General features: G+C 48.4%; 3 protein-coding genes across 5 annotated transcripts in view; 1 reads left to right on the top strand and 2 right to left on the bottom strand.

Moving 5' to 3' along the window:
* The window catches only part of LOC126575688 (uncharacterized), a 29,976-nt gene extending 12,600 nt beyond the window's left edge, over positions 1 to 17,376 (bottom strand). Inside the window, exons 1-2 of one of the 2 annotated variants that reach the window (XM_050236501.1) lie at positions 17,014 to 17,376; positions 9,851 to 10,970 (exon numbers count right to left, since the gene is read on the bottom strand). In XM_050236501.1, coding sequence (XP_050092458.1) covers positions 9,851 to 9,941 — 91 coding nt within the window. In that variant the 5' untranslated portion in view covers positions 9,942 to 10,970; positions 17,014 to 17,376. The remainder of the gene's footprint in view (positions 1 to 9,850; positions 10,971 to 17,013) is intronic. The other variant, XM_050236502.1, reaches the window with a different exon arrangement.
* A 996-nt stretch (positions 17,377 to 18,372) lies between these two features.
* Positions 18,373 to 22,894, top strand: LOC126577555 (gamma-tubulin complex component 2 homolog). 2 transcript variants are annotated; one of them, XM_050239244.1, is made up of 7 exons: positions 18,373 to 18,527; positions 18,609 to 18,755; positions 18,835 to 20,806; positions 20,876 to 21,019; positions 21,706 to 21,810; positions 22,361 to 22,512; positions 22,602 to 22,894. In XM_050239244.1, exons 1-7 carry the CDS (start codon positions 18,475 to 18,477, stop codon positions 22,642 to 22,644), a joined length of 2,616 nt encoding a protein of 871 aa, XP_050095201.1. In that variant the 5' UTR covers positions 18,373 to 18,474; the 3' UTR covers positions 22,645 to 22,894. The 2 variants fall into 2 exon arrangements, with proteins under 2 accessions (XP_050095201.1, XP_050095202.1); XM_050239245.1 differs by lacking the exon at positions 21,706 to 21,810.
* Positions 22,895 to 24,177: 1,283 nt separating this feature from the next.
* LOC126579272 (casein kinase II subunit alpha) overlaps positions 24,178 to 24,826 on the bottom strand; it is a 4,039-nt gene continuing 3,390 nt past the window's right edge. Inside the window, exon 1 of the mRNA XM_050242708.1 lies at positions 24,178 to 24,826. This exon is cut by the window's right edge and continues 3,390 nt beyond it. The gene's annotated coding sequence lies outside the window, so the exon portion shown is untranslated.

The raw sequence follows: 24,826 nt of genomic DNA, 5'->3' as shown, positions 1-24,826 counted from the left end.
ACGGTACGACGACGAAAGCTCGCCGTGGAGTTTTCTTGTCTTCAAACGGACACGCTTTAAAGGGGGGGGGGGGGGGGGGGGTCGGCGTCCCAAAACCTGACCCCGCACGTAGTCACAACACAGTTTTGTCGTCCTCGCTGATGAGCCTTGAATGCAAATGTATGAACCGAGCTCGGAACCTGCAAGCTTTAGACGATGCTGGGTGGTACTACACAAAAGCCATCCGGTTGCCCATGGAAGCATGAAAAAAACCGGACCGAAAGAGGATGCCAGAGTGCACTGGCACAGTGGTGGAAATGGTGAAAAAGGATGTGTGTCCTCATGAGAGCATATGATGATCAGCATAGCGGGGCCACGATCAAGAAGACGGGATCGGGTCTCATCGGAGGTGAATCGACTTCAGCTAGGTTGAGTTATCTTCTTGAAAACACCTTTCGTAGCTCTTTCTTTGCACCTTCTCCATTTTCTCATTCAAGCAATTCAGTCAACAACGAAGAAGACGAGTTGCAACCACACGAGCATCACTCGTCCACACGTCCTCACCTTCTTGTCGACGTTCTCATGCTTTGCATACATTTTTAATTTTGAAGTGCACATACATAATGCTCCCACGGCCAACGCGTGGTGTGCTATGGGTACGGTCTTCTGTGGTAACCCACAAAGCGGCACCCCCCACGGTTTCGGTCCGGGGGATTAAGCTGAAACACATCCTTATGGTGCTGCTGCTGCTGCTGCTCGTCGTGGTGGTGCTGGCGCTATTTGTTTGACTTCTTTTCTCACACTTTCCGCTCGGTGTTGGCGGCAACAAACAGTGATAGAAACAGTTCCAAGTTTACGGAGCGCGCACCCATGGAGTGTTTGAACACTTGAAGCAAGAAACAGAAAGCCACTCCAGTGTGGGCGAGCAACGAGGCGCGAGATGAAAACCGGGGCGTGAGGCACGGGAACAGCAACACACCGGGTACACAGGGAATCCTTGCTGTGTCGCCGATGGTCTTGGAAAACTGATTACATCCTAACGACATGTGAATTTTACATAACACCACACGCGAATGTTTGTGATGCTCACGGGAACAGGGCCCCTGCCCTGCCCTTTATGGTGAGCACCCAGGATCACACGCGTAATCGTTAAGCTATTCACTTAAACGATCGTTTCGCGTCGTAGAACTATCGTAGAGTTCCTTACGCACCACCAGCACCGTGGGTTTTTGTTGATGGTTTATAAAGCCGCAAACGGTAACATGGCCGTACTACTGTGTTCATCAAATAAGGTGAATTTCGATTTATTTCACAATGTTCCTGTTTTATTTCTCCAATTCAATTTCGTCACCTTAATAGTGATCCCTCCCCGATGCAATGCACTTCTTTTTTAACATATATAAGGACGGACGAGCTGCAATGCACTTGTGCCAAAGGATTTTGCAGTTTTATAAACACATAAAAAAGTCGACATTAGGGATGGCCTTCAATTATTTCTTCGCAGTGGCTTGAATCGGCTCTATTGTTTCAAAACGGTGACCTTCGGAGGATTTTTTTCCTTTTTCCTTTCCATCCTGGAAGTCTTTTTACCACTCATAAACATTTTTATGTAACTTAACGTAGTCACCAAAGGCTTTCTGCATCATTCTTTACCTATCCTTAAACCAAATTTTATGCAAATTCTTTGCTGCAAAAAAATCGTCATAGTGAAAAACGAAGAATTCACTATGCACTAGCTCACAAAAAAATCATATCTCAAAAACTAACCATTATTTTAACGTGAAACTAGTCATGGATCAATCGCAGTACTGACAACCTACAAAAAATACGAGAATTAAAAAAACCCAACACATTGAGAACCGAATTCCCTTATTTGAAGGACACAGTAGTATTTAAAGTAACCGTGTGTGCGATGACACATGCAATAATCTGTAAAGGAGCATGTGGACACGTTAGCAACATTAATTGGTTATCATTAGACGCGTTGCTAAACTTTATTTCAACATTGAATGAAAAGAAAGCTTCTTTCATGTTAATCATGTTCGACCATGCTAGCAACATTATTTGAGCTTATTTTTGAGACAGTTCTTAACATATAGATGGTAGCTAGCAGGCCTACATGAAATCTTAATGAAGTAATTTTGTATTAAAAACTTTTTCAATGAATAAACAACCCACAACACCCATCTCCGGAATGCATCCGACGAGACGGGAACAAATTTCAACGGATCAACATCAACCCCATACACCATGAAGGGGTAACTCAATTAATAGCTCCCTTATCCCTACACACAGTCCCTGGTCGTTAAGACGTTCGCCTGGCGACGACGACAACGAACGCACCGATTGGCCATCAATATTTATCAGAAACCATTCAACGAAACCCGAGCTCCGAGCCCTCGGGCTCGTTTGATCGACCGGAACGAAACTTTGGCGACTTCCAAAAGCGGGCAAGTGACAAAATTAGATATTGCGGTTTATTAACGCCACCATTTCACACCATCCGGGGGGTGATTGATTAACTTTTGTAAAGCCAGAGTCGTAGTGGCCAGTGGCCGGAACCCGGGAAACCCATCCAGAAACGTGTCATTTACAAAGTGGCAATACCGTACAGCATCGGTCTGCAAATCGCTGTGCAGCAGCACCAGCACCGTCACTGGATCTCCCACACCGGGTGCTATCGCATGACAAGTCCACTGGAGTGTACAAACTGGAACGGTGTCTATGACGCTGGAACCAGGTGGTAGAGCGGGGGGGAACTTAACGAAAGTATGGTGAAAGTTTCGTAGCTCCTTGTAGACTAATTTCATTTCCCCGTGATTGGTCCGGTCTGAAAGTGCGCTGGCGTGTGGTTTCAGCTTTCAAATTTATGTCCCTCCCGGGAACCGTGTACCAAGGGCCCAGATTGGCTACGGCAGTGCTGCGACGCTGGCTTGGGGATGGCTCACCAAACACACCCAGTGCCGTGCACAAAATTTTACATGTACCCGGGGGTGGTGGCGGAGAGTTTGAGTTGACGAATCTCTTCTGTTCTGCAGGACGCGTGCAGAACCGATACCAAAGTGTTTGTTTGATCACTTTTGGCTGTCTCTGTGCTTCAAGGATTCTGTTATCGAAACCGCCGGGTGTCCACCGTTGCTGTAAAGATGTTTATGTTGAAATATTTGTTCCAAAGATTTGATTTAAACTGCGCGCCACTTCATCTCATTTCTTAGCTGCTTTTCGGGTGCTAGAACCGAATCTTTCGGCGACGCAATGACTGTCCTCGTGCTGTCCTTCTGTTATCTCTCTCTGAAGGACAATCAAGGAGTGTGCCAAGGTTGAAAGAGGGCAACGGAGAGAGAATTCGCCTTCGGTCGAGTGTCTCGATGCAGCTCTTGACATGTCTTGACACCATACTAGGACAGCTCGCTGTGCTCTGTTCGGTCCCCCCTGGTTGAATTGCATTCAACTGGGGCCCCTGTAATGTTGTTCTGTGAAGAATTTAATCGGATGCTTACTATTGTTAGTGCCAGATGCAGCAACATCTTTGATGCTTGGAATGGGTCTTCTTCTACATGAAGGGTCCTGGAAGGATATGAATTGTACCCTTTTACACCGGGTTATCGAAACTCCTTTTGTGGGTTATCAGGCATTTCACAAGCCGAGCCTCTGAAGGGATTGCAAAGCTGCAGTGGCTGCCACATGCAGCTACGCATTGAATATGCCAGCATATTTGCACCAAGCCACTCAATGAAGAGTTTTCCTGGAGTAGATTTATGAGCAAAATAATCTTAATATTGTATCTACTGCCTAGTTCCTGTACACCACGACTGTATAGTATAGAATTATTGAGAAAATCTAGTCTTTCTAAGATAGATCCTTTTCCTGGTGCAATGTTGCTGCTATCTTGGCCAGAAAAATATTTAATGCCATGAAAATACCTACAATGTAATAATCATATAGCTTTAGCTGCAGCGTTGACTGAGTTTGCCGGAACAGTTCAAGCATACGCATAAATAAGAGGGGTTTTGCCGGATCAGCTAGACGGCATAAGGTTGAGAGAGCAAATTGATTTTGGATCCCATTGTCCTCGATGTTTGGTATCGATTGATTTTTGGCAGCATATATTCAATACGCATTACATGGAAAGCGTCCGTCATTTACGGCAGCTTCTTTCTCGTTTTCGGGAAAGAACCAATGAAAATATCAACAAATCAGTCCAATTTAATGCAGCAATTGGTGATTTCAATTAACGGCATGAGGATTGGATTTATACAGGGTGCGCCATCAGGCGGTACCCTATTTTAAAGATGCATAACTCTGTCATTTTTCAGTCGATTTTAGAAAATAAACCAGTTTTATTTAGGTTATTCTATGCCATTTATTGCATCATACTCAATATATGAAATCGGTCAAATGACCACCTTCAGTCTGCAAAAATCGGCACTCTTTCGGGCATTTTGCATTGTATTTGACATCATTTAGGGAGCTATTTTGACAATTTCAGCTCCAATATTTGTTCTAGGTTGTTTCATAGCTTTCAATTTGTTTACACAAACCTTATTTTTCAAACAGACCCTCAGAATAAAATCCTGCGTCGTCATATGCGGCCAAAGAGGAATCCACCATTTCTTCGTCATCCATTGCACGATCGCAGTTTCCACTATTGACCGATTATTTTCAATATAAAGTGTGACAATTTCAGTGAGCTCTTTTAAAGCTGTGAAGTGATCCATTACTAAAATGGCTTAGACTGAAGTTTCAAAAACTGGCATATTTGTCCAAAACCGTTGAAAAATGACAGAGTTTTTCAACTTTAAAATAGTTTACCGCCTGATGGCGCATCCTGTATATGAAAAAAATAGCTTAGGAAGCCAACGTGTTAAGAAAATAAAGATTATTAATATAATGGTATAAAGTAATGTAACGTAAAATTCTCCTGATATTATGTTGAGAAGCCATTATTTACACCAAATTTCATTCACAATAGTCAATTGTGTAACGATAGTAATACACTTTCCATTGAAATATTTTTATAAAGATAAATTACAAGGTTTGTAAAAGAACAAAATGAGAAATGAATTGCACGTAATGCTACAAATCCAAAGACCTCACGTGCTATCTCGACCACGAGAAGGCTCGCCTTTGTTTCCACAAAATATAATATGATCCTGCCCTCGCCCCAAAATTCGCTTTCACCGCAACGAAGAGAGACTTTCTCGGCCGAAGGGCGCCAGATACAATGAAAATCCAACAATCAATCGTGACCGTGTCCTTCGTCATCACCGATGGCACACACACAGATTCCTATCAAATCACGTTACATCTGCCGTGATTTCTATTGCATTTGTCAAGCATTCCGGCAAACCGTAGACCTCCTCCATTCACATGCAATAGAACATCCGAGAGGCGAGCGACCAAAAGAAAGGAAAGCATAAAAAAAAATGAACGATATTCTATCGGACGTTGTCTTCGAGACGATGCAGCTCATCGCACAGCTGTCACTGATGGGAACATATCGCTCCACCATCGTTCAAGTGGCTTTCACTTCCATATTGTGTAGGCCACGTTTGTGCGACATCACCACCAAGCAAGAGAGGACAAATATTAGCCTGGCCTTTTGCTTTGCTCCGGACTCACACTTCCGATCACGGAACAATTGCGATAACCGATAACGAAGGCAGCGCCATGAGGCCATAGCGACGCAAATTATCACCGTACGCATCCGGCATTCGATCCGATCCGGTGTGCGGTCCGGATGTTCCGTCATCACCATCAGTACCGCCGCTGGGACCGCATTGATTCAATCAGCCAGTCAGCCAACCAGCCAGCCAGCCAGCCAGCCAGCCAGCCAGTCCATCGTTCATCGTAATCTGTGGTTAAACGGAAGACATCCGCTTACGCATTTCCTGGCCCCCCCCCCCCCCCCGGGTTTTGAACTTGAAGCGTGCAATGTCACCACCGTCCTCCCTACGCTTTGGCGGCCTTTGGCTGTTATTTGTCTGTTAATTGGTTGCCGCAAAATGCGTCACATACACTCGGCCCAGTGTACACCAGAGTCGTGCTGTCGCCTCTCAGATGAGCACGCGGCTCCGATGCCACAAAAAGGGGTAGATAGGTCAAAGGTGAAGACCCCGGAGGTGCCTCTACCGGCGATTAGAGATGCAAAGCCGGTACCAGCTCACCTGGGCAAACAGTAATTTTACAGCAAAACAAAGCATTTATTGAAGCAGCCATTTATAATCCCTCGCCGAAAGGTTCTCGGCACCAGTGAGGTGATTTATCAAATCCCTCCCTCACCACTCATCATCACCACCATGATCACTGCCATGGAAAGATCCATGAGCACGGCTTAGTGCGAATGGCGTGAAAGCAAACGCGGATTCGAGCGGCAAATCGGGTGTTTGTTTGCATAAATCTTTTGATTGCCCATCAGCGACCGCATCAGTTGCCCGACGCGTCGGCGCCGATTGCTCGGATCTTTTTCTAGCTTTTAATTGGTCCCGGCGCACAGTGCACAGTGAACCCGTTTGCAGTGCATCCTGCAATTGACACGTGGTTTTGGGTGCAGCAACGGCACGGTACAAGCAACGACAAGTCCCCATTGCTGATGGTTGAGTTATGGCGCAACGAGCGACGACTGAATGTTGTTCGGTTGGCTTGGTCTGGGAGTCGTAAATTATTTTGTAATTTATTTTACTCCGTCTGTTTCCGTTTCCTGGCCTTCGTCGTTACGCCATCGCCACCAAGGGAAGTAAATGCGCACCGTTGGCTTTCGGAGCTTTGCAGAGTTTTAGTTGGATGCCAACATAACCGCGTCCGTGGCGCCCTTGGGTTGGAACTGGAGCTTCGTTTTTGCACTTTGGCACTGCGGAAGACACTTCCTCGGTGCGCTCTGTTTACCGCAAGCCCCTTTTTTTGCTTTCTTGTCTTTAATGGCCTCAGTTTTATGAGACGCGAGCTCAGCGAGCGAGCTCACTCATTTCTCGATCCTTGGTCCTGTGTGTTGGGTTCTAATTTCTTGCGCATCCTGTGCAGAGCATATAGCTAAGGCATTCGAAAGCATAAATGAAATGAAAAGCGTATGCAGCGACCAGGAGTGTATTTGCATCATCATAAAGCACACATCCTCACCGGCGTGGCGCTCCATGAAAGGTTGGGCACTTTGGCGCATCAGGGAAACACTCCAGCGCTCGAGAAATGGCTTTGAAGAAGCCGGCACCGGTCGGCCGGCACTACGCATGCCGGTGCTCATTTGTGGCTGGACGGTTCGCATCGTCTCTCATCGTCTGTGATGTGATACTCGAAATCAACGTAGCATAAAGCGGATAATGCGGGGCGTGACACCACCAGCAGCCCACAGACCCACACCCGCGGAGATCCTTTCATTTCGTCGAGCGGCTCACCTTAACCCACGAGCACCATCACTGCGCGACGGCATCCGGCGAAGGTTTCGATGCTGGCGAGAAGGATGAAATGTTATGCTTTGTGGTCTCTGAATTAATATTCCTCGGAACAGATACATGCGATGACGATGGGGACGCCGGGGACGACACCAGGTCCATGCAAACACACGAAGACACACAAGCAGTGAAAGGACCGAGCCGAGTTTGCCCAGGATACATGAAAATGTCCTCCTGATGCTCGTCGCACAAAACAGCCTGTTTCGAGCCTCCTTTGATGTTTCGCTTCGATTGTCGACCGTTCCGATCGTTCCGCTCAGTGCAGCTCGCTCGCTCGCATCGTTGTCAATCAATATCGACGTAACAGCAGCAGCAGCAGCAGCAGCACACAGTATGTCATGCTACTAGCAGCGAGATCCTTCCGTTCCGAGGACCGACGACGACGACGACGACGATGCACACAATGAGAGCGATCCACAAAAGCGGTCAAAGCATTCCAATAATATGACGACCGACGTGACGGGACCATTTTCTGTCCTCCAATCACCACCCAACGCTCCTCATGTGTGCATTGTGGCCCTCCCTTCTCGGTGCAATGCAGTTTAAATGGTGGGGATTTTATGCGCATGGAATGTTTTTTTTTTTCACCAGTGTGACCATGGCGCTGGTTTGGAAATGTGGACCACCATTTCGGAATGATGAGAGTTGCGAACGCCGTGCCTGTTTTACGCATTTATTTCTTTGCGCTTTGTAAATGTTCGAAACGGGCTTGCTTGTTGCTGGCGACCAGGACAAACACAATTACAGTTCGCTCGCTCATTTTCTAGGCCCCGTAGCGTCCGCTGGACACGGCCGCGGTCCGTGGCCGTGTGAATAATGGTCCCAATTTCAATAAAAACAACCCTCCCCGTGGCACAGTGACAGTGGATCCCCTTTCCCCTCAAAACGAGCACATCTTTAGTGATCCCACGACGGCGTCCATCATTTTGTGGCAAACGTTGTGTGAGAACAATTTCGGGGAACCGAGGCGACCAAAAGCGATAAATAACTTTGATGATCGCATCACAGGGATGACCGGTCTGGCCGGCTGGTTGGCTGGGGCTTGAAGTTGGAAGTGGAAAACTCTTCAACCGCGGAGTCGAATGAGGAATGGCAGGATGATGGTATTTCACGAAGTGGCTTCACTCTGGACCGAACTTCCACCACCATTCCACCATTCAATCCTCGCGCACTCTGTTTTGAACCATATTTTAGCCACTAATGAACCCTCCGGGCCACCACCGGGCTGCATTATGTTGCCAGACCAGTCCAGTCCAGTCCAGTCCAGCCAGCCAGTTAGTCGAAAACATTTTAATACTCCACAGAAGCTCCATAACAGACGAAACTTTTGCTCCAACTAAGAAGAGGAGAGGATGGTCATGGATACTAAGGGGATTCGAAACATTCCACCCCCAAAAACAGCACACATACACAGCTAGTCGAAAAGCATAAAACATTCCGGAAATTCCGTTCCAATTATGGTGCCACAGGATGAGTGATCCTTCCATTTCCACCAAGGCCGGCTACAATGTGTCGTGTCGCGCGCATGACACTCGATGGACGCACCAGCATACATTCAAAATCCCCGGGAAATCCCGGGCAGCCAGTATCGACGGTTCGGACGGTTGGCACTAGGAAATTTCCCACCGTACCCCTCCGTTCATGTCGTTAGCGGTACATGGACGCTTGTTATCGGGAGTTCGTTAAAAGTTTTCGATTTTTGGCCTCAAAAACTAGACTGGATTTGGCTTAAAGCACCAGGATTTGCAGCGCCTGCAACATGTCTGTATATTCGAAAGTTCTCCCTGTTGGCATCGCTCAGGATTAGTGCTCAACGATATGGTGCTGGATTTCGCTGTTGCTGAATAAAATTAATTTAAATACAATCATTGCTAACTGTTGGTCCTGGTGGTGGTGGTGGTGGTGGTTAGCTATCCGTTGGTGGACTTGGCTTATCATTTCAAAGCCCCGGGAACTGAACAGTCCATAGTTCGAGCGCCACTTTGCGTCCACCATCTTGATTGGAAGGCTATCTGTCCAATTTCGGCAAAAACATTCGCGTCTGTCTCTCTCTCAGCGAAGAAACTTTTGGCCAACAACACAAGATTGGCATTGAAACCGGTGGGGTGGTGGTGGTGGTGCTGCTGAGATTGTTCTCTCGATACTGCGGCCAATATGAAGGCTCATTTTCTCCTGCCACCACCACCATCACCCCAATTTTCTTCCAGAGCAGCAATAAACCCAATGGAGTCATGGAGTCGACATCCGAAGGCAGATCCTTGAAGAGAAAAGGAGAGAGAGAGAGAGAGAGAGAGAGAGAGAGAGAGAGCGAAAGCGTACGCGTCTCGCTTGCCCAGCACCTTAGGAGTTTCGGTCACGGGTTTGGCGATTATCAGAGCATCACTTTCACTCCCATCCCCATCCCAGAGTCACGCTAGCAAACTTACCAATCGCGGCCACGACGCCCCAAAGCCGTATCAGCGGCCGAAGACAGTGGCAGGGGCCGCCAAACTGACGCCGTCGGTTTCTGCCATCCATGTTGTTGCTGCTGCTGCTGTCGCTGACGGGCTATTGTTCCGGGCCACAGGACCACCACCAATGACACACTTGCTCGTTCGGTATGCTGTTGTCGCTGTTGCCGCTGTTGTTGTTATAAGGGCCAAAAAGTTCACGGATACGGCTTCGTGGCTTCTTGTGCTTCTTGTGGCTTTTTCTGCTGCCCTTCCCTCCAACCGGCTCTCAAGTCACACTAGCAGAACACACTTAGAACACAGAACAAACCACATCGCAATCAACATTGGAGACCACCGAAAAAAGGGGTGGACGGGGGGAGGTGGCCACCTGGTTTCGTGAAAACACGCACACCAACAGTAACAGAAACACTTTCTTCAATCGCAACAGAGCGCGCGCGCTCTGCCAACACTCCAAACTCCTTCACCACCAAATTTCAGCTAACTCACTAACTAACTACCAAACCACAAAGGTGTAAGCACGTGGTTGTTGTGTGTGCGTTGGTGTGTCTGCCACTTTGTGCCGTGGGGAGGGGAAGCGAGGACGAGGTGGCAGCCATAATCAGGCGCTTGCTTCACGCCACATTACGCCATCGCCGAAGTTAGTCGAAGCGTGCAGTCTCTGCTTTTCATCGCCATCCACACCGTCGACGAATTGTTGCCCCGGGAGCAAGACCACGGTACGGATGAAAGGACCACACCACGAACTTATGCCTCATTAGTCAAGCCTCGTACTCTCCGACGCCGGATTCCGCAGCAGCAAAGGCAGCCGTCGCGTTATAATTTGGAGCATTTTATTGCCGAGAAACCGGGGCAAGTACTCGAGTAAGAAAAAAAAAAACAAAATGCGGCCAAATGTCAATCGATACGGTGACACGCTAGCGAAAGGGAAGCGAAAGAAATCCCCGGGTTTGGCCAGGCGAATCGGTCCTGGATCCCTTCGCCTGGATCGCTGTATCCCGGTGGTCCACTGTGTGGCGTTGTTTGCGTTGTTTATTGTGTTTGGTCAATCACGATGTCGGAAGGATGCTGCTGTTTTCTGCCGCCGGTGCTGTTGCTGCAAAGTGAAACAATCAAAGAAGGAAAAAAAGGACACAGTATTAACACGAATCGACGCATGGTCCCCGGGTTGAAGCGATAAGAAGAAAAGGTTCCAGTCTTAGGGAGGGTTTAAATCGATCAGATCTCGCCAGCAAAAGGGTGGCGCTGGTGTTTGTTGGGGTTGAAGGTGAATTGATTGTGAAAATAAAACGGAAGAAAAAACACAAGGGCACCCGAAAGCTGCTGTTCGTATAAGAAGCTCCCAAAGAAAGGGAAAAAGTCACGGGTAGAAGGAAAAGATGCTGGGGGCCACGAGAAATGGACGCGTAAATGCCACTTGTCGGCGATTTGTCTTGAGAGAAAAACAGCGAAAACGAAACGGTTCACCCAAGGATCACAAAAATGAACAAACAAAACCCTTTAACCTGGTCATGACAAGGGTAGAGGACAAAGGGGGGGTCACCAGAGAACCCAGATGCGTGTTGGTGTGCCTGGCCTGGAGCATCGCCATTACGGCGCACCATAGGGTAATTAGGACCTGGCAGTGTTTAGTGACAACCGTTCATTGGTTTGAAACAGATTGAAAGGACCCCAGGCCTGCCTGGCAGAGAGCAGGATTTTAATCCGGAAGCCAGCTACCACCCTTTACCGCCTGGAGGAAGTATTTAAAAATCCCCTTAGGGTCGGAGGAAAAGGCACCTTTTTCATCGGCTTCCTGTGCTGGAAAGAGTGGGAAATGTGTTAATTGACGCGAGATTGGAGTGTTGTTAACCGTGATTAAACGTGCCCCCCCCCCCCCCCACCTTTCGTTCCTGGACCCCAGTTACCGGGTGTTAACAATGGTGTCGCCCCGTTTCCACTTCATACAAGCCAATCCTCCACCATCTGCAAGGGAACAGGAAGCGACGGGGCTGTTAATTCGCTAGAACGCGTAAATGGGTTCACCCCTACCTGGACCACGGTTCCGGACCCCGCCGGTAAAGGGGTTATTTGTCGCTGAATCGTTCACCGGCATTTGGCAGGCACTTAACACAGCACTCACCGCCAACCGTGCCACCATTCGGTGCCAACTGCTCCCTGGCACACGTGGTGCCTCGCACGGCGAGCTGGCTGGCGTCGCCTACTGAAATGGTGCGCAAAGGTACACTCCACTTCAAGAAGGCGAAAACGAAGAGAGGGAGAGACCAGCAGCAGCAGCAGCAGCAGCAGCAGCAGCAGGAGCACCAGTCCAAGCAGGCACACGGAAAGTTTACTCATAAATTGATATTAAAATTTTATACAGCATTTAACTTTGTCGATTTGTGCTCCGGTTTGCCTCTGCCTTCCGCTCTGCAAAACTCCCAAAATACCATCGAGATCGAGTCGAGGTCTCGCGCCACTTCCGTACTATCCTTGGAAGAGGGCGGGGAAGGGGGGACGCTTTTTTTATCCCCAATCACCGGCGTTTCGGTGTCCTTTTTCTTCCTTCCCTTTTTTTTGCTGATCCTGCTGCTGCAAGCACTCCAAACGCTCGACTTACCGGCTCGTAGGGTACAGAGCAGGGCAAGCAGGAGGAGGAAAAACAATTTCAGTTCGCATTCCGGGAAAGCATCGAACATCGGGCGCGCGCGCTCGCTCACTCGCTTCCTTCGATCACACAAGCATTGGTGTCGTGTACGGTGCCCCTTCCACAATGGACAACGCTGGAATGTTTGTTTCTTTTTTCCCGGGGTGAGCTTTGCATGATTTCATAACTTGTTACTCTTTTGTGCCTTCCGGATCCCGCGCCTCTAGAGAGCGGTCCATTACCGAGACAGAAGCGGGGCTTTGAATGTCCAGCAATGGCTAGCCCTCGATTCTTGGTTGGATTTCTCCTTTTTTCAGATTTTTTTTCTTTTTTCAACAAAGCATGCCATAGACCATCTCTGTCACCGTGGAGATAGCGCAGCCACCTTTGGTTTCCGGTTCCTTTGCAGCGAAAGAGAGAGAGAGAGAAAACATACCTTCCATTGTGTACCACCATTCCGAGCGGGTGTAGTAGCCAATGAAATAGAGGAAGAAGAAGCAAAAAAAATGCCCGGGAAGCCGGTAGCAAATTATATGCCACTTGGCACCCACATCGCCCACCAGGAAGGGAACAGGAAAACTGTCAAAGATCAATGAATGGAGTGTTGGTCCCAAGGACCGCACCGTTGCTCCGGCGTAGTTTCGGGAGCCGGCTTTTTGTCCCAAGAGCTCTAGTTCTCTAGTTTCCGCACTAAATTTGTTTTTCAACATCCTAGACCACCGCAACTCCCGTCTTGTCGCCGCCACCGACGTGGTGCTGGTGGTCGTAAGCATCTGCAAATTGAATTGTTCCCTCGCTTGTCTAATGGCCAGCGCGCCCACCCCCCTCCAGGAACTTTTGTCAACGGTTTTCGATTTCCAGTGAAAGCTTTTTGGCGCCAGCAAAGTCCAGCTGGCGGCTGGCGGCTGGTAGCTCGTAAAATCTAATAATACCTACGGTTTTTCGGTGTTCTCGGGCACCTCGGGCAGCGCCCACGGAGCCGGCAAAACTTTGTCAGTCGTCTTTAGTGTGTTTGTGTGCTGTGCTTTGTGACAAACATGCAGATCGGTCACGGACGGATCGGTCACGGAGAGGTGGTGAGTCGGGTCCGATTCGATCGAGCTTTTTAATTATTGATAGTTTGTTTGTTTTTCGCTCCATTCACGCGTCCATTCGCCCGGATTCTGGGCCCGGGGTGTGCTTACAAGATCACACAAAAGGCACGCGATTCGGCGGAGCTCGAGTGGAGCAATAAGAAGGACGAGAAACTTTAAATTATTCACTCCCGGGCACGAGAGGTGGGGGGACATCAACAGCATTCAATTATTCAACGATCACACCCAAGGACGGAAACGCGATGGTGACGGTAAGAAGGAATCGAATCTGCGTAACACGATTTTACCGATTGTTCCCACTCGGACACACGCCAAGCATTAGTTAGTCCGTCACGCGTACCCACGCTTTCCGGTGGAGGCGCGCTGGCTGATAATGTAGAAATTAGCATATCGCTTCTGCGAAAAAAGGGGTTTGTGCGCGAGAAAAGAGAATGTCATCAAAAAGTACAACAAACGCACCACTCCACAGATGGTTCGCGGGATCGGATCGGAGTGGAGTTCCACGGACCAGCACACCACCACGGCGACACATTCCACCGTACGCCGATTTCGACCGCATAACAAACCGGAAACATAATAGTCCCCTCGCAGCCATCCTTTGGTCATCCTGTTTCATTCGCATAAAGCGGAGATTTCCTCAAACACACAGCGGTGCCACCACAGATGGGACCCCGGATTGACGGAGAAATTCCGGAAATTGTCACCCGCGAGCTCGTGCTCGTGGTAACTTAATTTTCAAACTGTTTGCCTGTCCGACGAACCGACTGAGGTCGAAAGGAAGCGAAATTCAGACATTTAAACACGTGTGCATCGGTTGCTTTGTTTTATGTTGCGTCGCTCACTGGGATTACTGGCAAAAGGGCCTTTCGTTGGCTTTTCGTTTTATTAGCAAACGAAGCCAAAACCCGCGAGAGTAGACTTCTTAGCAGTTTGCGTTCCCGCCAAAGAACTGTGCGTCATCGAGGGTGGAGTTCAGTGCGCCTTAAACCCGGTATAGCGGTGAATGGAAAGCACAAAAAACAATTACTTACGCCAGGGCATCACGGTCTATTCTCTCTTTCTCTCTGTATCTTCCTCTCTCTCTCTCTCTTCTTACGATCCTTTCCACCCCTTTCCGGTTTGCACTACGATTACTGTAACATTGCAAACGCTCCCCGGTAAAGTAATTGCGAGTGAGGTCCAGCATGTGTGCCCTTGTGTACACGTACACGGCCATTACCCATTCCCGTACCGAGTGCACGTACGGATGTGTAGCGAGCGTTCAACGAAATTAAATCGTCAAACAACCCCTGAACCCGAGCCTCCCAGGTTGGCCAGGTTTGCCGAGTTTACTCCTCATACTCCCCATCATCAGCATCATCATCATCAGTGGCAGCAGACGCTGTCGTTGCATCGCTAGAACCCCGTTGGATCACTTACCTTCGTTAAAGTTAATCGAATTCACGCCCGCTTCCGCTCGACTTAGCTAAACGCCCCCTCGTATGTATGTGTGTGTCGCGCATTGTGAATGAAACAACACTTTTTCCCCACAAAGATAAGACAATGGCCATGACCAGCCAACCAGCCAGCCAGCCAGCCAGCCTGTGCTGTTCTGTCCTGTCTGTTTCGCTGTCATAGAGAGAGCTTTTGAAAATACCAGCTACCAAGCGCCTCCATCATACCACCTGGTGTGGACCAGCACCACAAACAGTCACTCACCGTGCTCCCCGTGAGTCGGAAGGTAACGGAAACTTTCTTATCTTACCGTCTTCAGCTAGCAGGCCTTTTGCTCCTTGCACGTTGCACTAGTTACGCATAATAGCACAGTCCCTGGAATGCTTTTCCAGCGAGTAAGATGAATTGGCTTGCTGTGGGTCCAGAAGCGCTGCGAGCAGCGAGCGGGGTGTCAATGTTTTGGCTTTGTTTCACGGGACTCTTTCCGGTCGGTGACGTTCCAGGACATCGGCACCGTGACGGTTCCCGGTGCATTAGCAAAAACAAAAAAAACCGCCTCTCTCTGTTCCGCTTTTATCGCTGCTAGTGACTTGCACTGCACGCTCCGGTGCAGACGGAGCGGGCTGATGATGAAGTTTAGTGAAAGTACTTAGCCCTTAAAACGAAGCAGCAAAGAGGGAGAGAGGACAGCCGGTGTTCCATTCAATGACATTTAGCTTGTTAGCCGTCCGTCCTCTCCGACCTGGGGCCCGTTAGTGGGATTTATTTTAATTTAATCAATCTCAGTGTCGTCCATCCGGACACTGATTACGTGAATGAGAAATGGATTGCAGGAATTAATGGCAGAGGCTTCCTTGCGGGTTAAGCTTGGATTACAAGCTGGCCAGTAGCGCACGGGTAACATCTGGATGGACTTTTTTTCTCTCTCTACCTCTCTCTAGCTCCCCGTGTCGATCAGGAGAAAACATATTTCCCAACCCAACACCGATTCCCATTAGTTGGACCACCCGAATCACCACAAATCGATCACCATCAAGCCCGATTTGCAGCGATGTTGCCACGAGGCAACACATTTTCGTTGACATTTCGGTCACGTTTCCCGGTACCTTCACCGAGTGGGAGCATTTATGTCATTGCTTCGGAATGCATAATGTGGCAGGTACACAGCCCGTCAGCGCAGAACCTGCGACACGTGCCGGGGCCCCGTTGATACCGCTTTTGGAAAGGGATATTGCCAACGGAGCGCAGAAGATGGACGACGATGAACATTCGATATTTGATGTCAAAACAAATGCCAACAAAAAAAAACGAATGTACAAAGCGAAAAACTCGGTGCCGGATTTGAAAGACGATATCAATGAGGCATTACTGTGGGCCGAGCATACACAAATAAAGCATCGCCCACACCCCACCACCGGCCGCTCGTTGATTGGCAACCGTCTTGACATTACCATCGAGAGGTTGTGTTTGGGATTCGGTTTCCAATCCAGCTTGCCGCAGTCGAAGGCAAACGATGATAATGCTTTCCAAAGCGATACCTAACGTCCTTCTGGTGGTTGGAAATAATATGGAGAACAAGTGTTTCCTGAAATGGATCCACTGACGAGCATCGAGCAGCAACATTCCGATCTCTGTTGCTGCTGCTGCTGCTCCCTTCGCTTATACGCATCACCAGGGGATCCGGTGTGGGCTTGATGAGTTTTAATCTCTGCTCCAAACGGACCACCACTGAGAGCGAATCAGGGATCAGAGGGTTGCCCTGCACAAGACAGCCGCCCATCGTCCTTCCCTTTGACTACGGTTGACTCTTGACACCGGGACTGGGACCGGGTCGACCCGGGGAGTTGTATTACAACACTGTTCTCGGAATCGTTCTTCTGTAGCGAAGCGAATTGAAGGCCGCGATGGATCTAGCGATGAAGGATTAGGCGAAATTGAACGAAAAAACGCGCCAGAACAAGGGAAAATGCTGTTGTTTTTCTTACTCTTCTGTTTTTTAGGGGGGACTGGAAATGTGGCTTTCCACGAATTGAGGTTCTTACTCGGAGGATGGGGACACAGTTAAGTCACACAGGGCGTTTATCTTTCATTTACAGCATTACACACGGACCGTGGGACACGTGCGGTTTAACGGTTAAGCTCACTCGCACTCACACTCGATTAAGTCACTGCCACACCGTTTGGTCTGCTGTTTGCTCGCGTATCAAAGCAAGGAATTCGAACGAGGACGAATGTTTGTGTATCACCGAAGCGTAACGTGGAACGCGCTATCACGAGCGACGCTTTCGTGGCAAACAACGAACTCTCCAGGACGATACACGACGGAACCGAAGTCCGCGAACACCGTCTAGTACGGCCGCTGGAGATGTACTAGCAGCAGCACAGAGAACGTTCCACGATGCTGGCAAACAATCTTCTGAGAGCTTTTCTGATGGGCGCGTGATTGGAACGACGCCAAAGCGTGCGTTCCTCTGTGAGAGAGCACGCGGTAGTAGCACGCTGAGAAGATAGGCATCGAGTTTAGTATCCACCGAGGGGAGATGAAGATTTGCACACGAGAGCGAGAGATAGTAAACTGTGTACGGTACCGGAGTGGTTATGTGGAGGTGAATAAAAAGAGAGGCGCTCGTTGAGCAGGGCTTTGGGTTCTGTCCAGTGACGATCAATGTGCTGGATAAAGATGGAAAAACAACATGTTTCCGCCATCGCTTTTCCTCGTGTAGTACCGGTATGGTGGGGGTAATCGAAACTGCGTGCCCAAGAGTGCAACGAATTTTCAGCTAATTTGAAAACAGGTGATGTTGTATAATCGCTGTAATTTTTAGCAGAGCAGAGAAGAAAATTCACAAAAATAAATGGAATAATTTTACTAAAATCACTAAAATAAATGGAACAACATCCAAGTCTCCCCTGCGAATTATTACTTTAAACTCTTTTATTATCGTATTTAATAGAAATAAAAGAGATTAAAGGGATGTAGCACTTTAATTAAAGTTTAGTCGTTTGGAGACCTTCAAGGTGCAATTGAACGAATGGCGGTCACTGTGTCGTTTCTTCAAGCGTTACGGTAAATTGAAGCGTTTCCAGCATACTTGCTCCAATCCCAGCCTTTTTGAGCCTCAAGCCGGAATTATAAGGATTAACTTATTCACCCGCTCTCCCGCTTTAGCTCTTGCGGCACTTCCTTGCGATTAAATTAGTGTTCGGAGGAGTTATTCGTCCCGGCTTCTGCACAAAATTCAAACTTTCCGTTGGCCCTCCTTCGGCACTTTCTTTCTTTTTTCATTTTTCTCTTTGCTGCATGGGTGGTTTTTTTTGTTTACGAATTTCGGGCGTCCGCGCTTCTTCCTCCACCGCCGATAACGGAGCATTAATCGGGTTTTGTGCGGTGCGGCCAGTTTCCGGGGCTTATTCCAAGTGATTGGCCTCGATCCCGTGCTGGTGCCATGTCGGAAACGGTAGCGCGAAGGGTGCTCGGCGAGCTGGTAAAAACATCTGGGTGAGTAACTGCCGCACCCCACGATGCGCAGCGTCCTCGGAGCCAACATCTGATTATCCCCGTTTCTTGTGTTCCCGCTAGCAATCACTCCGTGGAACAAATTACCACAATCTTCTACAATCGTGACGGCAAGTATAGCAGCAAGCAACTCTCGGACCATTTGGCGCTGCTACTAAAAGCCGTTCCGAACGGCAACAGATACGTGGAACTGTTTGTTAAATCCAATTTGTAAGTGACCGCAGGACGGAAATATTCACATTCCTAAGGATTTAACGGCTGCATCGTCTTCCCTTTTTCCCTCATTCAGGAATGACACCTATGCGACACTCGTTCTGGTGCTGAATCGCCTCGCGAAGGATCTTAAAGATCACAAAAAGACTCCCGTGTTGCCACAGCAACAGAAGGTGACACAGAAACAAACGCAACCGCAACCGCTGCAACCACCGAGTGCTGGAAACCCCGTGGAACCAGTCCAAAAGCGTGTCTCAGTATTCGAAAGTCCACCGCTCTCGTCAACGCGCATCATCACCGAGCAAGTGACGCCGGAAAATGTCCAAGAAATCAAAGAGAAGCTCGTCCAGGCCACCTCCGGTGGTGGCGTCAGTCGACTCTCCTCGGCCAACGTGTCGCTCGGACTCAATCACCAGCCACTGCGGCAGTCCTTTGAGTTTGCACACCAAAAGTCACCGATCGTCTCGTGGAACTTCAACTACGACGAGCTGTACCCACTGCAGAGCAAAAACGTAGCAGCCATTCCAATGGCATCACAGGAACCGATCGTAGTGAAGGAGCTAGTTCGATGTCTGGTCGCTCTGAAGGGATCACTGATTATGCCCCAAAAGCCACACTCCGCCACGAGTCCGGTAGAGTTTCAACTTTCGCCTCAACTGACCGATTCTTGCCGCGATATGGTCAAAGAGATATTGCCCTTTGCCGCCAACTTCTCCTGCGTGCAGCAGTTTATCGAGGAATCAAGCATACTCGAAGGAGGCCTGGTGCTACAGGCACTCCGGTCCGTGCTGAAAACGCTCATGACCGACTACTATCTCTCGATTGCCCAGCTCGATGATTCACGCTTTCAACGGCAGGGCGAACTTACGATGCAGCGATTGCTCCAGTTCCTTAAACCCCTGTTCCCCACGATGGAAGAACTAGCGGCCACCGTATCCGAAATACGGGCTACTAATTGTCGCGGTGGACAGGTGTTAACGTTGCTGTACGATCGCATCACGGCCACCAGTGGTACGATCGAAGCGCAACGTGTCCTCGAGCGACTGATTGAAGCGGCCGCTGTCCCATTTATGGAGATGCTGCAACTGTGGATCCACCGTGGAGTGATCAATGATCCGCAGAAAGAGTTCCTCATCGAGCACAGTGCGATGGAGCTGAGCGAGAATGAGCTGGTGGACTACTGGGAGAAACAGTACACGATCCGGCAGGAGAAGGTGCCCTGTTTCCTCACCAAGTACGCCGACATCATCCTGCGCACTGGCAAGTACCTGAACGTGGTTCGCGTTTGTGGCAGTGCGGAACTGCAGCCAACCATTTCGCCCATCAGCAAACCGTTCGGCTACCGGCACGCCGATCAGTCGTACATCGATGCGATCGAGGAAGCGTACAACTTTGCCTCCTCCTCCCTGCTGAATCTCATCATGGACAAGTACGATCTAATGGGCCGGTTGCTGTCGGTTAAGCGTTACTTCTTGCTACAACAGGGTGACTTCATTACCGAGTTCATGGACGCTGTCGAGGAGGATCTGCGCAAGGATGTGGACAGTTTACATCCGATACGGATAGCGAATTTGCTCGACGTGACGCTCGGTCTATCGTCGGCCAAACATGATCAGTATCACGACGAGCTGAAGACGACACTCCTCGCGTATGGGATCGTCACGCAAATCTCGAAAATCATGGATAATGAGGACGCGTTCGGGGATCCGCTGGGCGATACCTCGCAGCTGAAGGGCATCGAGTGTTTTGCCTTCTCCTACAAAGCGCAGTGGCCCGTCTCGATCGTGCTGAACCTCTGGACGATCTCCAAGTATCAGATGATCTTTCGCCAGCTGTTCTACCTGAAGTACGTCGAGCGGATGCTGTGTCGCGTGTGGATCGACAACAACAAGACACGCCAGCTGTTTGCACCCAGCACAGCGAAACTGTACCGATCCGCGTTCACCCTGCGCCAAAAGATGCTGATCGCCATCCAGAGCTTCGAGTCGTACATGATGATCGAGGTGATTGAACCGAACTGGCACATATTTTATCACAACATGAAACAGGTAGGTAATGGGGCGGTTTTGGGCTGACAAACCATACCAACAATGCCCATTCCTTAATGTTCTCCGTAGGTTAAAAATATCGATGATGTGCTAAAGTATCATCAAGATTTTCTGGATCAATGCCTGAAGAACTGTATGCTCACAACGCCCGAGCTGCTGAAACCGATCATCAATCTATGCAATATTTGTATTAAATTTTGCGACTTTCTCGCGGTAAGTATGGGCACTTCCTGTTGGCATAGCGCACTCGTAGCGGGATATTGATAAACATGGAGAAAGACTTGTTTTTTTTTTTGCAAAAAGAAGATCGATTTTTGGAACATTCGAACAAATGCATCTCACCTCTCTAATGTTTCTTCTCTCTTTTTCTCTTTCTATTTCCCTGTTCCATCTCTTTTTTATGCCATTTTATCGCGCTCTTTTGACCTAACATGGTTCTGTTTTTTTTTTACGGTTTTCATGACATGTTTTCCCTCCTTGAAAAATGGTTTAATACAATTAATCCCCCACTTTCGGTTCGGTCTTCATCGGTGGTATTTCGTTTCCGGTGTGTCTTTGGTTGAAATGGATGAATGGTACATTTTCCACGTTTCGTTTCTGGTTCGCCCTTCCCGTTCCCCGTTTTGGTCTGATTTGATTTCGCTTTTGGTTAACCCCCTCATACCCTCGACTCATGCTGCTATCGTCGGCGCGCGCACCGGACACCGTATCGGAACCTGCGGTGGATTCTCCTCACGTGGCACGTGTTTGTGGGTTGTTCTTTCATCGCAACCGCTACTGGAACCCCCGATGCTCTCTTCTGTCCTTTCCCTGGTACCGTGTCATTTGCGCGGCGGTGTGCGCATGGTGTGCATTGCATTTAAACAAAAACATTCCAAAAACGAAACAACGCGCCTCAGGAATCGCAACGCCATTTCGTTGACGCCGAGCTGACCTGCATGCTTGCGTCGGGTGATGATTACTCGCTGTCTTCCGAGTCCGATTACGAACAATACGCATCGCAGGTACTTGCTCTGTCCCGAAGGGGGCATTCGAATCCCATCTCATCTCTCATCCCAGCACAGCATCGCCCGGGCGGGGTCTTTGTGTCTCATTTCTACAGCCTCATTCGGTTGCCACCTAACAACGACCTTATGCGTTCATTCGGAGTTTCAACGGGGCCCATATTTCAGCCACTAGCAACCGCCATCCCCATTGAAGAGCACCCCATGAGAACAACATACCTTCGTTACCATGGGAATGTGGTACTCCGCCGTTTTAACGTGATTAATCAAAGCATTTTGCATGCGTACTACCGCCATTGCTAACTGAAACGTGAATAATATTAACTTTAAAGCATCTTGCATGTGATTGATTACTAGGCAAAAGAATGGGTCTACTAGTTTTTGTTCAAAATGGAAGGATTTGTCGGACGTGGCACCTCACGGCCATCGTTCGGCGCGCTTTTGCTGTTCCAAACACGGAGACGAAGGAAAACAATGGGGTTGTCTTTGCCACCGTAACATCCATGACCTCTAACACGAGTGCACCCGTTTTGCCGATGTTTGCTTGCAGGAAGCCACCACGATGGAACCAACGGAAACGTTCTCCGGGCGGGTCGAACAGTTTCGGCACGATTTCACCAACCAGCTGATGACGTTGCTAAGGAAAATCAACGAAACGGCCACATCCAGCACATCGGAAAGGTTTATCAATCTGATACACAGGTAATTCAGATTCCGGCCTAGACACTGGTGGAGCCCGTGATAGAAATGCTAATGGATCTTCTTTTTCCTTTTATAATCCATCGTTGCAGAATCAACTTTAACTCGTACTACAGCGAAGGGAACGATAAATGAGCAGGCTTTGCAGTGTGCTTTGAATGCCGTTCCATATACGATCGCTCTCGATGGCCAAACTTATTCGCGCGCTAGCTTTTACAGCACCCACCCAGACTCGTCCTCCTGTACCTTCTCAGTCCCAGTGTATCTCGCTCCCCATTTCTCTCTAGTGAAATTTTGTTCACAGCTATCATGTGCCTGGGCATCCCTCGTGTGCTTAGTCAAAGAAGCAGAATAAGAAAAAGACCAATGGTCTATATTTTCTCCACGTTTTAAACTGTTAAATTAATAAATTAAAAACATAAAACTGTCACGAAACCGTAAACCTGTCATGCGTGATTACGAATCATTTTTTGCTCTTTTTTGCCTCCAATATCAACCTTAACCTCGTTAGAGCCGATTGTAGGTCGAGTGTAGAGTCGAGCATAATTAAAACTGTGATTTCAAGGTCACAATCGTATTTGGTACTAAGCTCCTGATTATCTTTAATCAGTCAGTGATCGTTATGGTAGCTATTGTAATTCTGTTTCCAAAGTTATTTGCATGCAATGATTTATTTCTCAGATACAATTCGTACTCTTTTTTTTTTGGTAACGAACCCAACCGGTCTTACACCTAATTGATCAACATTCCGATGTTTTTCTTTTCTTCTATCTCGATCCGCTGATTTTTCTGGCGTGAGAAAAGTGATAATCGATCGTTTCGGCATTGATTGCGTAAAGGAAGAAACGGTGACCCTTGATCACTATATTTAAACCAAGGCCGTCGATGACAATGAGCCAGACAGACCACCATCTGGTTGTCCACTTCTTCCGTCGAGTGTAGGGAGGTACCAATTCCGTTGGCCCCTAGCAATTAGGCTCATCGTTCTGTGCGAACATTGTAGAAGCATGGATGAGAGCTTATAATAGAAACGACAAACATATACCTCTCGGTCCTTCAAATCGTCTTTATTGTTCCTTACGAATCGCTTGGTTATTTTATGGGGCGGGGAACGTGGTTCAGTTAAAATACAAATCAACCTACCGCCGACGCCAACGAACAACAAAATATGTATTTTCAAACAATTATGTTAGCATATACCGGTGAGCCATTAGTATGAATCAATAGTAATATGGGGAAATGAAAAGAGTAAGTACCATCTGTGCCCCTATCGCTTTATGATTCACCCCCTCCGTTTGTGACAATGGATGACGACACTTAGTTGGGTTGGTGAAGGAGGTGGAGAAAGGGGCGATGGAGTGAGTCAGTTATGCCGATTCGCGTCGATGAAGCGTTTATTCGTAAAGATCATCTGCGTACGCGACGAGCACAAACGCATCGCTTACTGCGGTTGCCACCCAAGATCGCCTCTACCAAACCACCACTGCTGCCGGTCATGCCGGTGAACTTGGATGCCGATGATTTGTGAGGAAATGCATGATAGGCCTGGCGCTACTGAAACAAGCAAAGTCAGCAAAACCAACATATTCATCATCACTTTCTCAATAAATACGCGGCGGCCACAAGCAACCGGCGAACCATCCGAAAGGCCATCCACGACCATCCATCCATTTTGAGGGTATGTTGTGTTTGTTTTTATTCATGGATTTCCTTTCTCTTTGTTTAATTACAAAAGGTAAAAGAAAAAACGGTTACATTTCTAGCTTCCCTAAAACTCAAAACTAGAATGAGAAATAAAAGATAAAAGGAGGAGGAGTGGGGGAGGGGGGATAGTGTGAATGGTGAATGCAAAACCGGAACAGCGCGGAGTAGTGTGTACACCTGGGGGAGAAGAGCGAGATAAGCGCGGGAATGCCGCGGCGAGAAAGACTAAAATTATAGTAAACCACATACGATCGCACTTTTCTACTTTATCTAGTGCAGAGTAACGGAAAAATGAAGTATTTAAGTAAAAGAGAAAAAAGATATAGAAAGGGAAGAGGGAGAGGAGTGTGAAAATGGCCCGCGAGCAGAGAGGAGGCAAACAAAAAGAAAACAATTGTATAAACAATCCCAGGATACTGTTGCTGCAGTATACTACCTTTTGGGTAGCCAAGGTGAACGGTGAACTGTGGTTACTACTTGTCAGGTATCCGCGGTACGCAACCAACAAACGGAACCAAGAACGCAACGTGCGGGGTGGATAGGATTTAAAATAGTTGCCCTAGCGCGCACACACATATACACCCGATGGTTTGAGGGGGGGGGGGGCTGATTT

Source organism: Anopheles aquasalis, chromosome 3 (genome assembly GCF_943734665.1).
Source record: "Anopheles aquasalis chromosome 3, idAnoAquaMG_Q_19, whole genome shotgun sequence".
In the NCBI taxonomy this organism is placed as follows: Eukaryota; Metazoa; Arthropoda; class Insecta; order Diptera; family Culicidae; genus Anopheles; species Anopheles aquasalis.
This window is presented reverse-complemented; position numbering and strand designations above follow the sequence as displayed.